The 14,221-nt window shown below is 41.2% G+C and overlaps 1 protein-coding gene across 3 annotated transcripts in view; it reads right to left on the bottom strand.

Moving 5' to 3' along the window:
- The window catches only part of AGBL1 (AGBL carboxypeptidase 1), a 275,197-nt gene that overhangs the window by 72,904 nt on the left and 188,072 nt on the right, over positions 1-14,221 (bottom strand). For all 3 annotated transcript variants that reach the window (XM_071814025.1, XM_065847368.2, XM_065847369.2), the window contains one exon: positions 13,063-13,223. In XM_071814025.1, coding sequence (XP_071670126.1) covers positions 13,063-13,223 — 161 coding nt within the window. The remainder of the gene's footprint in view (positions 1-13,062; positions 13,224-14,221) is intronic.

Here is a 14,221-nt window from a genome sequence, read left to right as displayed (position 1 = left end):
TTTGTTTAAGGAGACACAGCAGGGATCTGGGTTTCACTATTCCTGAAGCTCTTGAGGCTCCAATACTATTTTCCTGGTCTGGAAGGGAAGGTCATGCTCGGAGGAGAGATAGATTCTCTGTCTCCATCTACCTTTGAAGCGCTTGTGAAAAGGAAGAATATTTAGACTGCTCCCCTTCTAATGGTTTAGGTAATAATTACACTTTCAGCATTTAAAAAATCTTAGAATGGACTTCCCACCATGAAAACAAACAAACAAACAAACATACATTATTTGCTGTTAAAATTAAAAAAAAAAAAAAATAAAAAAGGCAAAAATCAAACCAGCACCCTACCCAAAAATTAAAACAAAATGTAATGGGACTTTCTGTGCAACATTCATGGTAGAACAGTGCTGCCAGCAATTAGCATCACAAATGTTTCTTCTGATGCCACAGTGTGTCAAGGACATTTTTAATGATGGATCAAGGGCACTGCTGTTTGTGAGGTATCGTGTTTAAGCTGTGTTAACAGCAGCCTCCTCAGCATGCAAATCCAGCATCCCACAAGGGACGCAGTAAAGGCAGGAAAGCACCACAAGGTAGGAGAGATCCCTATACAAACAGGTGTGCTGTTTTCCTGGCTGTTCCTGTCATACCTGCAGGGGAAATAATCTCAGACATTTCATTAAATGTCTTCCTATCGCTTCTTTCCCAATAGCTGGTTACCTACAGTCACTCTAAGTGGATGGAAATGCCAGAGATGAGAATGAGGAAAAATACTCTGAAAAGGGCAGAGACCTCAAGCGATCCTATTCATTTTCCCTTCTCAGATAAATTCCCGCCCCTATACTAAAGTATTCAATTTCTGAGAAATTTCAGGAATTAATAGATGTTGCTTCACAGGAGAGCCTTACAGACATCTGACACTGGTGAGGGCAAATTCCGGATGGACCATGGCCACCAGAGCCACCTGAGCTGGCAAAGAAACAAAGATCAAAAGTTATGCAAGGACACCAAGCATGCTGCTTCCAATTTTGCTCCATCGCCAGATGCTGGTACATGATCAGATTTCCCAAATAGACCAGTACAGCCCGCAGCAGCAGCGCTGTGGGCTTAGCCTTCAGGTCTGGCTCTCCAGGGGTTTTCTCTGCTCAGAGACGAGTCTTTGATCCTGAACAGTACATTTGCAGAATAAGAGTTTGGGTATGATTTTAAAAAGCAAGAGAGAAAAGAGAACAAAAGCCATGTTTCTACATCTCATGTCTCCAATCTGCTCCTGCTTGAAAGGGGCAAAGACACCTCTGAGACATTGTCAAAGTGCCTAAACCAATTTTTCAGCCTAATCCATTATTTATATTTCCATCCAACCTTTTTATTTTTATTTTTTTATTTTTTTTAATCCTAAGCTCTTGAAACTGAGGCATCAGGTTCTTTGTGATATTGAGAATCCCTTCTGTGAGTTACAGAGGAAGACAAGGAAAGGGTTTAAGTCTTGGCCTGTCCTTCCCCTTCCACATCCACCCTACAGGGACTCTTGATCTTTTGCTGCCTGTTCTGTACCACCCATGAACTGCCAGCATCACTTCCTCATCAATTTGTTTGTCTCTTTTCTTGGGCCTCTCTGGGCTCTTTAGGTAAGAATAAGCACTGTCGTCAGGCCGGACACATGGCAGCGAAATATAAAAGGTCCACATGAGAAACTCTAGTTCCCTTCACCAACCCCATTTGTGGGCAGTAATTTTCCAAGATAATAATTGATTAAAGATAAAATGGTTTATCCGAGACAGTTCATCAAACCCAGTGAGCTGATTAATCCAGGAACTCACCATCCTTCTGGAAAATACTAAACCTCAACAGCAAAGCACATGGACAATACTGAAAGTATTACAAAACTGTTACTTTAATAAATGCTACACTTCCCCTAGCAAAACCATCTTGAATTCTTGTCTTCCTAGATTTTAAAAGATACCACATAAATAAGCAGGGTTCCAAAGCGGGTGGTAAAAGTAGTTAGACACATAGGAAGTTTAAAAAAATTCAGCAACTTCCAAGACCAGAAGCATGAGAAGGGAAAAGATAGTTGCTTACAAAATAACTGGCAATTTGAGCACTTCCAATTATTCTCTCTTACAGCAGAGGACAAAGGTGCATTTGCAAAGGTAAAAGACCAGCTGATGAAAGGAAGCATTGTTTCTTTCTGCACAACACACAGCTAATCTGTAAAACTCATGAGATAGCAAGGTGCAGCCGGGAGCAATGTAAGATTCAAAAAGCATTAGGCATTTATATAAAAAATGAGATCACCGGAACATTTCGTTAGATAGGATTATTGTTATTATAATTATTCAGAAAGGCTATAAATTCTCACGTCTCCCAGTATAAATAAATCACTATCTGAAGACAGAAAGGCATTCCCTCAGGAGGTAGAGGTATTCTCTAGTTGTCCAATATGGAAATTTCTTGCATCCCTCTCTTAAATCTGCAATGCTGAGCGTTGTCAGAAAGGACACTTGACTGTACTAGGGTACTGCAGTGGATCCTCTCTTCTTATGATTCACTTATTCACAGATGAAAACACAAGTTGTGGGCTAGAACGAAAGTATTAATACTAGTGCAAGTCTGACAAGATAAATTCAGGTAGCAATACTTTCTCCAAATTCTTGGCTGCCCCCTGCAGCTCAACGGAAGATGAAACACTGCTTTATTATTTGAAATCAGTGTTTGTTTTCTCTTTGAATTGCATTGGACTTTTATCTTTTAATGAGATGCTGGTGCTTTTTGGAAGACACTATAAAATGGCATCTTCAGAAACAATTCTGAAGTACAGAGCGTGATGTAAAAACTTGTTTGGAAGACTAGACAGAACAGATTAGACAGAGAAATAGATAGAGAACAGATGCTTTCCTATTCTTCTCCTTATTCTTTATTTCTGATGATCCTGGCCTGATAGCAGAAGCTTTTTCTGGCACTCAGCTGCTTCTGTTCCTTATTCTGCCTTCCACATCCAAATCCTCAAACTCTAACTCATACTGAAATAGGGATTTAAGGTAGTAAGTAACTGTTAATGCTTAAAAGGAAGCCATTATGTTTTAAATCCTGAATAATGTACCATAGATAAAGCTGCTGATTATGTATTTTTAAATGCTTAGGGATATATTTGAAAGTCTAACCATAAAGCATGTTACTGTTACTTTAAAAATGAAATTCAACTTTCCAGAAATTAACTTTTCCTTGTTTAAAAAGCGTAAGTTCTAACAGTAACAAATGGAAGTGGAAATGGGAGATGGAGTGGAGCAGGGGAGGATATAGAGAAGACATCCCCCTCATAGATGCAAAGGGAATAATTTATCTTCTTTTACGGTGTTCTGAGTCTCCCCCTCCTTCTGCTCAAACACCAGTCCTTGCCCTGACACGTTGGCTTTGCTCAGCAATCCTAATCCAGACAGCAGCTGCCTGAACCCTCAGCATCTACCCACAGCCAAGGGTGGCAGGAAGCCACAACCAAGAGGATGGGGCTTTTGCAATAGGAAAGCTCTTCACAAACTGGGGTGGGATTTTTTGTTTCAGCCATTGCACTCTGATCCAGCTCTGTCAAAACTACAACTTTCCATAGAGTTCTGCCAAAGCATCTCGGCTAGTAGAGAAGTGGGAATGGAGGCTACCAGCACCCCAATCCCATGTGCACATTGAGCCCTTCCAGCACACGGTGGGTCCACCTGCGCTGCTTTAGGACAGAATGGGTCCCACATCTCTGTTGCACTCCGACAGTGATGAGAAGTGGCAGTGCTCTGCCCTGGGCTTCTGCCAGAGAAGATCCCTTACTTGGGCTGCATTACTGAGCACTACAGACCTGCCACGGCCAAAATGGGCTGGGTCTTCAGCTTGTACTGGGAAGTGTACCTGGGATTTTAAGCTTGAGTACATTTCTGCTTCGCAGACAAAAAAATACAAGGCTAAGTATTAATTTCATGTGGATCTTCCCCCTCATATCCTTCTAGCCTCAGCTCCAGCCTAATTCTAAAAAGTTATTTTTGTTAACATCACATTTAACCCATGCATTCTAAAAAATCCATGTGGTTTCTGACAGAATACAGTGAATCGTCAAAGAGTCTACTAGGATTGGCTTTCACATTTGTACCTCTATGCACAATCACACATCCACACAGGTACATGTGTGTGCTGGGCCCCGAAACAACAACCTGCACATATTTATCTCACGTCTCACACAATACCTCTGCCAGGTCTCTCTTTACAATATCTAGCATGGCAGCAAGCAGCAGGGTCTGCATGTGAGTCACAGCCACAATACGCTGAGCAGCCAGAGCCTCTGACAGAATATACAATATAGCGGAGATGTCAGCGGAGGTGGCTTTGGAGTACTTTAAAATGCTGTTCAAGTGCCAACTTTCACCTCCAAATATGACATTTTGCTCGCCCACCTGCTTTCTTTCCAGGCTATGCGCTCCTTTTACTGCAACTCGACAGCTTTAATTATGAATTTTTCTGCCTTCTCTATCCCTTTAACCATTTAGTCTCTCATTTGTCTTGCTAAGTTTTTTCCTGTGTTCCTAGATAGCAACTGTACACCGTCACCATAGTACAAGAGGCCTGGTCAGACTCTCATTTGCAGGCTGGGCACCAGACCAAAAGGACCTGCAACAAACTATTTGCCTCGAAAGCAGAAATCTCTGGAGGCAGCGATGGGGACACAATGTACATAGCAGCATCATTAGATCAAAAATACTTGGCTTTCCTTAGCTCTTGTTGTCTGAGTAACTTAAAGAGGTGCAAAACTGGATCCTACTGGTGGTTTTACAAGGGATTCAGTTCCTTCTGTTCCTAGATTTCACCAATCTAGATCTACTTTAGACAGTGACAATACATGCACTACTATCAGCTTCACTGCTATGCAGGACTATGAGGCTCTGATGCTATCAATGGGTGGAAGACATTCTGCTCTATACAGTCTCACAGACCCCTGGCATTCATTTCAGTTTCCTTCTAAATTCTGTGATGCTTGGACATCTGGCCCCTTGCTGCATCTGAGAGGTGAGAACTCCAAATGGGATGTACTTGACCCAGATAATCCAGATCAAAAAGTCTCTTGTTCCTGTGATCTATGTCCTATGATTAACCCACCAACACATGGGAGAGCAAAACCTGTTTTGACCCCCAACCAGTCCAATTTTCACCTACATGAGTGTGTTCCTCAAGAGGCTCTGTTGGAGGCTGTGGACAGATTAATTAATTCTGATAAAAAGAGCAACTCTTAGGCAGAATACCCTACTTCCACAAAAATGTGTTTTCTTCTAAAGGGTTTGAGAAGTGCATTTTTTCCTAACTGCCATCCCACTCACTTGTTCCACTGCTTCCCCAGGCCAAAGAAAGGTACCATAGCACATACTGGTAAGAAATATCTGTCTATTCTCTAGTTTTCATGAGTCCCTAAATATCGTTTTGGATTCTAGAAGCAGCATTTGGAAGAGTTCTACAAGGAAACACTAAATCACCAAAACCCTTGAAACAGCCTTACCGTTTATCCATGTTTCCCACCAGCTCAGATGCACAAGGATACCCACCACACTAATGCCTTGTTCATCCTTCTCTCTCAATACTGTCAAACAGCTGTAAACAAAGGACAGAGGTCATGTACAGAGCTGCACTGACAAAATTGTCTCCTCAAGTTGTGCCACAGCTGCAAATCAAATGCAACTGATGTTTCAGCTACTGCTGCAGTATACATATAGTCTGTATCAGGCTCTATATAGTGCTCAACCCTGCCTCTTCAGCACCAGATCCCTGACATGTCCCATCTGAAATCCCATCTCTGCCTGCATTCAACATTACTGATAGTCCAATCAGACTGATCCTCCCATCATCCTTTGTACCCTCCTAGAAAAAAAACATTCTGTTCCAGTGTCAGCACCATCCTGGTCTTCTGCACCCCTGATAGCAATCAGCTTTATTTTTCTGTCCCAGCATGTGAAAGGCCCCAGTGGCTTTCATATTTCAAGTTAGCTCTTAAGGGAAAAGGACTGCAGCACAGAAATACAGACGCTTCCAATCAATACAAGAATGTCTAATAGCAGACAGTACTACAGCAATATGCCTCACAGATAGGGCAATGCGGAGCCCATTTGTTCTGCTGGATATATACAAGTTCATTATCTGTAGTCCAGTCAGATCTGTACGTGTACGGTAATTTGAATAGCCTCAGAGAGGCATGCAGTTTATTTTGTACAGGTTTGAAGTTGCTTCTATGATCTCTTTCTCTTCCATTTGCTCTTTTCCTCTCCTTCCTTTCTGCTGCTATTTAAATTGCCGTTATTAGCTATTAAATGATAAATTAATTACCTCTGAAATAAGCGTGAATAATTGTATTCAGTCTGGCATAGCTGAGGTTGGCATTTGATAACAATCAACAGAAGCTATGCAGCTCCCAAGCTATTTCATAATAATAATAATAATAATAATAAAATCAATAGGAGGAAAATAAGGACAGCTCTAGAAAGTGTTAATGAAAAGTTGCTGAATTACAGTGGCTCACCTGTGAACAGCTACATGGAAGCCTTCTGAATACCAAATATATTCATTATTGGCTGTATTGCTTGGCTGAGCCTCCAAAGAATTCACTGGGCCTGTATTCTCACAATAACAAAGGAGAGATGCTGAAGAGTGCAGGATAAGAAGGATAAAGAGGTGGATGGAAGTTTCACATTCTTATTTAGACAATATGATTATCAAGGCATATAACAACAATAAAATCTGAAGCCTATAATAACTCCAAACTCAAAATCTGAGGTTTTTTTCCCTCTCAATAGCAGAGAAAGCAATTCCTTAGGCCAGACCCTGGAGGTGGTGGGGGTGGGGCAAGAAGATATCACTCTTCTGCAACATCAGTGTGAAAGATCACTGGAGACTGTTATACGATAGTCAGGACTTCAGGCATTTCCTGAACTGATCCTAAATGGTTACATCAACATGAGACCACTCCAAAGCCAAGTTTAAGCTACTCTCATATCTGTCACATTTTGTCAATGTTAGACTGTGCTCTCAACAAGTGTTATACGAAATACACTAGAAACTCCTTTTGCCCCATGTTCTGCACCGCTGATGTGACATGGTAGTTGGGCTTACTTAGGTAAACGCATTTCCACAGCACTTCTCTCTCCAGCATCCAAACGCAGAAATACCACATCCAGACATGCTCATAACACAGGAGAAATTTCAAATTCCTTTCCCAGCAGTAAAATCTATGACTAAGCTAAAAAACAGAATCAATAAACAACCTCCTCTCCTGAAAGCTGCCACAAGGTATTTAATGTCTACAGATGATCAAGGTTGAGAATGCACCAGATATTTACTGAAAGAAAAATGAAGCTTTAATCAAATAAAAAACTGGATCAAAACAGTCAAATAATTCCTGTTGATTTTTTCCCCGTGAGGTTAAATTCACTAAGTGATGAAAGAACACTTTCATCTCATCCACGTGCCAGACGACTCCACCTGTCCAGTCTGTCTCAGAGGACTGGATGCCACAGCTGCTGGTACAACCAAACTGTGAGGCAATGGGGTATTTTGCAGGGTGAAGCACCGTCTTGCACTCAAACCCTTCAGCAGAAATTTGTTCCAGTTCGTATAATGAAAACAAATACAACTTGAAGGAATGACACTCACATTCACCTGTAACTATAGGAAGACCCCAACCACCAGGCAAGGGAGCAATTTGCTATCACTGCACACAAGTATAATGCCACATTTCTGCTATTCAAAGATGTACTAAAGGTGTTCCAAACTATGTGAGCATACTTTGCTCCATCTGCGTTATTTCGTTGCTTGAACTTTCCTCTCTTGTCTGTTTCATCTCCCCAAATTCACTTTAGTTTGATCTAAATCACATTTTTGCCACATAGCTTAAAAGATGAGTGGAACTGCTTGCACAGCCATCATCAGGGGAAGGTGCATTATAGAGAAAAGACGGGAAATAGAACAGCTCAATACTACCCAGGATCACAGTGGTGCATCAATGCAGTATAGAAGAGCAGACATGGTTTCAAATCCTTCTTGTCAATTCTTGGATTTGCCATCCATACAGTGACCAATCTAACCCTACTCAGCATGTGGAAGATGAAAAGATTACATCTGGACAAAGGACCAGAGCAGTAATTTACCCTTCTGCTTTTGATTAATAGCAGAGCTAGACATATTTACCATCTGGGATGGAGAACGGTTTGACTCTGCTCAAGAGAGGTAAGAAATGATGAAGAAACACACGAGATTAATAATATCTGAGTCAGCTGAAAAAGCATAATGACTTTGCAAAAGCCTGTCTCAACATATAAGATGTATCCCAAGAACAAATGGCTACAATTGCTGCAGTGTATGCAAAACATTACCTAGCACAACCTGGAGGGCAGAGAAAAAGAAAATAAAGGAATGTGCCATCAGTTCAAACCACGAGGAAGAAGGGGGAAATTACCTATAGTGTGAGTTGCTCTTGCTTTCTTTGTCTCTCAAACCTCCTTTAAGTGAACAGTCAGTTCTCATCCTCTTTGTGGTCTTGACAAATGTGAAGTTACCTGGACAGCATTGACTTAAAACCTAATTGCTTTTACAGCAAATGAGGCATGAAACCTATTATCAAAAAACATGATGTCCGAAGTACAAGCTGGCATTTCGTTTTCCCAGCAGAAAGCTGCTGAATGCCAGAATTGACGGCAAGGCACAGTGGGAGGCTGAAAACACAAAATTAGTGATTCTTCCTAGGTCATGGCAATAGCATGCTGGTGAGGCCAAATTTGGGAAAGGGCAGAATAAAGTGCCTGGACCAGCTCCTGATGCTTTGCTTTGGTTTTTTTTGAAGGTGGCTTCAAAGCCCAGCAAATTCTCCATATATTTGGCCTTTGATCTTGTCAGAGCATCCGTAAGACCACCGGTGAAAAAAGGCTAGTTGATTCAGAAAAACACCTAAATATCACTTTTCAAAAGAGAAGCCACAAACAACTGAGTTTCTAAGTAGGTCTTGTGCAACATGAGGGTGATAATGCCTGAATAAGTGTGAGAGTGAATAGAAGTGACCCAGGAGCGTAGGTTGCTAATTAAGAGACCAGCTAATACTTAGACCTAATGTCATAGAGTAATTCATCCCATCTTCCTCACAATCACACATTGTAGCTCTAATATATCTTATGCGTGCACTGCATCTTACACTTTCTCCATCTTTTGTCACGTCCATGAGACAGCTGCCATATGGCACATTGAGGACCAGGGACACGGATGTGTTAGGTCAACTTCATGATATCCAAACATTTCCGAGCTTTATTGAAACAATCTACTGTCCTGCTAGCAGCACAGCCCCACTGATGCAGTTTCCAACTGCTAACCAACTCATGCTTGTAAATGACTCCATTTACTGTTCACGCTTTAGGGGAAACACAGACTGTAGGCTGGGGACAGGAAGAAATTCTCACCTGTGTACCAAACAGTATTTCGGTCTGCTGAAGTTTTCTTCCACCTTTCTTTGACTCACACAGTACATTGAACACAATGGACCTGGTCAGGTGTGAGAAACCCCCCCCCATTAGACCGGTCACTTCCCTGACAGCTATTACCATGCTCCAGTTTACTGAGCACTGACTCTGACAGGGCTATATAATGCGCACAGCAAATAGTTTATTCCAGGGAAGCAGGCAGGATCCAGCCTGCTCCCTATCCCCTTCACAGCAGCGGTGAAAGAATAAGACCACAAAACACCCAGAGCTGAGACAGCCTGAAGAGGAAAATTAAAAGACATATACAGTTATAAACCTTGACAGGTGAAATTGTTTGCTGTCAGAGGGAGACGCTGAGATGCCAAGTCAATGCCACGCACACCAGACACCAGGGCAATGAGAGGCAAATGCAGGACACAAACTGCAGGGATTTCACAAGAGAAGAGACCTCTGGCTCCACAGCTCTTGATCTATGTACCTTTGCAATGAGACATTTCATCTGGGAGCCAGTTATATACAGTGCTGGATTAACTTCTTGTTCCGTGGCTTGACCTGTCACACAGACCACTACAGAGATGGGCGCTCAGAAACGTGTACTTAGGAAACACATTACATCCAATGCACGCTGCTCACAGTTTAATTTCAGCTTGCTTTCCACAAAACAAAACCCTAATAACTGAACAAAGCTTGCTTTTCCATCAAGGTTGAACAATATAATTCTTTTATTTTGATATTGGTGAATACTGCTCTGATAAAAATTACCCTTATTTGTACCTTTTTCTAGGCATGTCAGCAGGACAGCCTTTGGGACACACTTTGTCAGAAAACTTCAGCTTCCCACTGAAATATCTATTATGCATATAATTTCCTGGACAGTGCAGACTTCTGGAATAGGGGAAGCCTGCAAGCTGTTTAGAGCCACCTCTGTTCATAACGTAAAGCACATAAGAAAAATACTACACAAGGTAACTGCCCAGACCTTTCCTGTGATGCACCTGAAGGATCCCCAATTCTGACTCTGCTTTGGCAAAGGCACAAAAAAATTCAGCTGTTTTCATTCATATCTACTCACACTTTCAGACGCAGAGAATATGAAAGAATTCAAGGATGCTGTGCATTTGTGTGGTAACCTCAGAGGACAACAGAGCTAGTTTTAAACTACAAATATTTCATTCTCCTTAAACACATAAAGATGGGACTAGTCTAGGAAGCAGCAGCGTATCATTTCCATTGATTCAATGATATACCACCAGTAAGCTTGCAAGGATCTGGTGAACTCCTTGTGATACCTAAAAGAGCTAGATTAGACTTAAACTTTACAGATTTAGATTAGACTGAGTGGTACCCTTCAGATTCCTCCAAATAAATGTTTTGAGGGAGAGTTTTTATTTTTTTTCCCCAAAGTCTGTAAGTAGAGAGGTGGAGAAAGAGTTGCCCTCCTGCTTGTATCAGTGTGCTCTCTGTATTCTGCATTCTTCCACTGATTTTGGCAGGGCTCCTATTCCCACTAAAATCAAACCATGCAATTATCTTGGGTAGACTCACAGAAACCCAAGAGTTAAGTATTAATTTTCTGAATAAGAATCAATATACTGTACAATCATTTTCCACAAATTATTGATTTTTTAAAAAACGAATATGCTAACAAACCCTTTGGTCCCTGCCTCTCCCTTACCCCAACCTCCTGCAAACTCCTGCAATATGACATATCTAGGTGGGATTAAACAACTCAGTTGTTTATCTTGTCTGGAAATGGTAGCATATTGCACCTAAGCTACTAAAATTTCACAAAAACCTGCAATTACACCCAGTGGAGTGAAAAAGAATAAGTAACTGTCACGTTGCCTTTTAGCAGTGACATTGCATCTCTGGATGCCACAGAGGTATTCACTAATATGCTGGGCAAACTTGACGAAATAGAAGGGTTTGCTTTCAGCTACCACAGACACATTTGGAGCAACATGGGAGTTTTACAAAGCAAGGGAATCTTGTTTGTTTGTTAACTTCTTTTAAAATATTGATAATTAGAAAGCTCCTCACTATTATTTTGGTACTGGTCAACTACCACACAATCTCAGGAAAACTGACATATAAATATATAAACCAATTAAAGGAAAAAGTAATAGAACAGTATAAAGATCCGGGAAAATGCTCGCTAAGTTATTTTGACCAGATGGCTTTTTTTTCAGTGTCTGAGGCCAGTCAAAGTTCAATGTTTTTCTTCCCATAAGTTATTTTCACACAAAGGCCCTTCTAGCTCCAGCTCAAAAGTGAGAGTTTGGTTTATATCTCAAAACCACCCACCTAGCCTGGCTTCAGTAATTCTTCCTAACGATATACCAATGATTTGTCAGATGGTTGTCCCCAACATGGATGGTGTTCAGCATACGTCATAATTGTTTCATTTATATGTTCAAATGCACAAGTGAGCACAGCTAATGCAAAGGAACATCTCTGCATTTTAGCCCTCTTTTTTCATTGTCCCTCATAAACATTAAAAACTGTGAACAAGCTTGTGAGAATGGTTTTCAGCACGAGGAACAGGTGGTGGTAATGTCGGTTAAGTATTCCTGCAGGGGGAAGACTGGAAACCTGCTATAAATTATGGGGGCATTTCTGCAACTGAAAAACTTGCATTTCATTGATGAAGCTGAGAGCGCTCTTTGATGACAGAGCCATTGGGGAGCTTCAAATCATATCACATCGCTAAGTTTTCTTTCTCCATTAGTCTTGGAAAAACATTATTGCAAGCATATGTTCTTGCACATAGCACTAACAAGTGATGGTGGCCTAGAAGGAACAGATATATTTCTGCTTCATCACAAATTCAAGCTGAAGAGTCCCATACTCTGACACTCAACCAAGTCAAATTCACCATATATTCACAATGGGGCAACCTCACTTTAATGAATCCCATTGAACATAGGAAGCATATAAATTAATTTTGCAATTTGGAAAAAACACCTCCTGAATAACCAGTGGGATCATGCCTTATTCCTATGCATCAAAAAGTAATCTGTGTTCTAAATGCCTGCAGGACTCAATTCAGAGAGGAAAAAGGGACTTTCTGGGAGTATTATTGCTAAATCAGGCCTACAGTTTCTAAATCATGCTATCAATGTCCTTTTCAAATCTGCAATATTTGTTCCCTACCCTGCAGCTCTTAGAGAATGTCTTCCTTGCAAGAAATCTTCTCCACGGAGGATATGAAATGGACAGAACATCACCTCACACGCCAATGAACAGAAAAATGTTTCCGGCTGATCCATTTTTCTGGGGCGGTACCAACCCTATGCTTCAGTAATCAGTTTCGATAGCAAAATGGAAATTTCACTGGAAAAGAGAAATCAGGTTCTTTTTCTTTCACATTTTCTATCCACATGGGTGGCTGCAGGGCACAGAACCATGGTTTTAATAGTTTCTTTGGGAGTCAATTGTATCTTCATTTCCAATTACTTCCAATACAACTCCAGTTCCCAAGACACAAATCTCAGCCATAAGGAGAATCCATTTCTGCAGATTGAAACCCAAAACACATCCCCACCAATTTAAGTCCCACAGGAGAACCCTCTCAGTATTACTGTCACCGACCTTTGTGTGCGGTCTGTTATTTCCTCCTCCAGATCCAGCAGAAGTGCTGCCTGAGCCATCACTTCCTTGCTGCAGGGCAGGGATTTGAGGTGCAGAATGAGCAAACCAAGGCAAAACTTGCTCCCCATCTCCTCCAGCTCCTGAGTTCCCAGCTGCAGGCCCTGATGGAGAGAGGCAGAAAGTCTCAGTGTTGAGTGTGCAGTTCACAGGTACATAGAAGGAGTCAGGTTTATTTTGCCTAAGAAGGATCATTCTTCACATTCTGAATGAGGGTTTCCTTCACATTTGCTGCATATGGAAATTTCCCTTACAGAATCTTTTGCAAATTAACTGACAGCACTTGGTCAACAGAAGCTATTCTAAAATGACCTCTCTTTTACAGATGGAGAAAAGGAGACAAATAGTTTAACTGTCTTGACTACAGAAAAAGTCACTATAAGAATTAAACTGAGACCCCAGGAGGACCTGACTGTAAATCCATTTTTACAGATCATTAGGACTCATTTTTTTCTCCTTTCTCTCTGCAGAGTCGTCATCTTCCTAAGCAAGGGGAAAAAAACCACATAGGTTCTACAATTGCAAAAACTGGGCAGTGGCAAAGATGGAAAACAAGGGAGGAGAGAGAGGGAAGAGATCTTTAACAAGTTACGAATTGTTTTTTAAGAAAATCAATTGCAAAGTAATTGCAAAATAACAAACACCTCCAAGGAATTTCTCAGTCAATTAAAAGCTGATGTCTCTCTAGCAGTGACAAGCAGAGAAGGAAAAGCATAAACAGGGTTTGGATTATCAACATCATCTTTCAAGGGAAGACTCCTCCAAGCTGTGGATCCTCGCTTGGAAGAACCATGATTATGAATAGCCTGGGTTTGTTAGTCTGTTTTTTCACTCATTACAAAAAATAAAATAAATATCTAGCAAAGAAGGAACACATCATGGGCCTGCATAGGAGTAAGTCAATGTAATTGATGGTAGTTTCATGCATGCAGAGAGAGGATAGGAGACCAACACAGCTCAGATACAGGAAAAAGAAACAAAGAAACTGCAAAATTCCTCATCTTTGGCATTTAGTGACCCAGTCACATGTACTACTTTACTGCTAACACATCAGAGGTTGAATCAATCGCTGAACAAATGCGGCCAAAATCAGCACCATGTG

Source organism: Patagioenas fasciata, chromosome 12 (assembly GCF_037038585.1).
Source record: "Patagioenas fasciata isolate bPatFas1 chromosome 12, bPatFas1.hap1, whole genome shotgun sequence".
Classification (NCBI taxonomy): domain Eukaryota; kingdom Metazoa; phylum Chordata; class Aves; order Columbiformes; family Columbidae; genus Patagioenas; species Patagioenas fasciata.
This window is presented reverse-complemented; position numbering and strand designations above follow the sequence as displayed.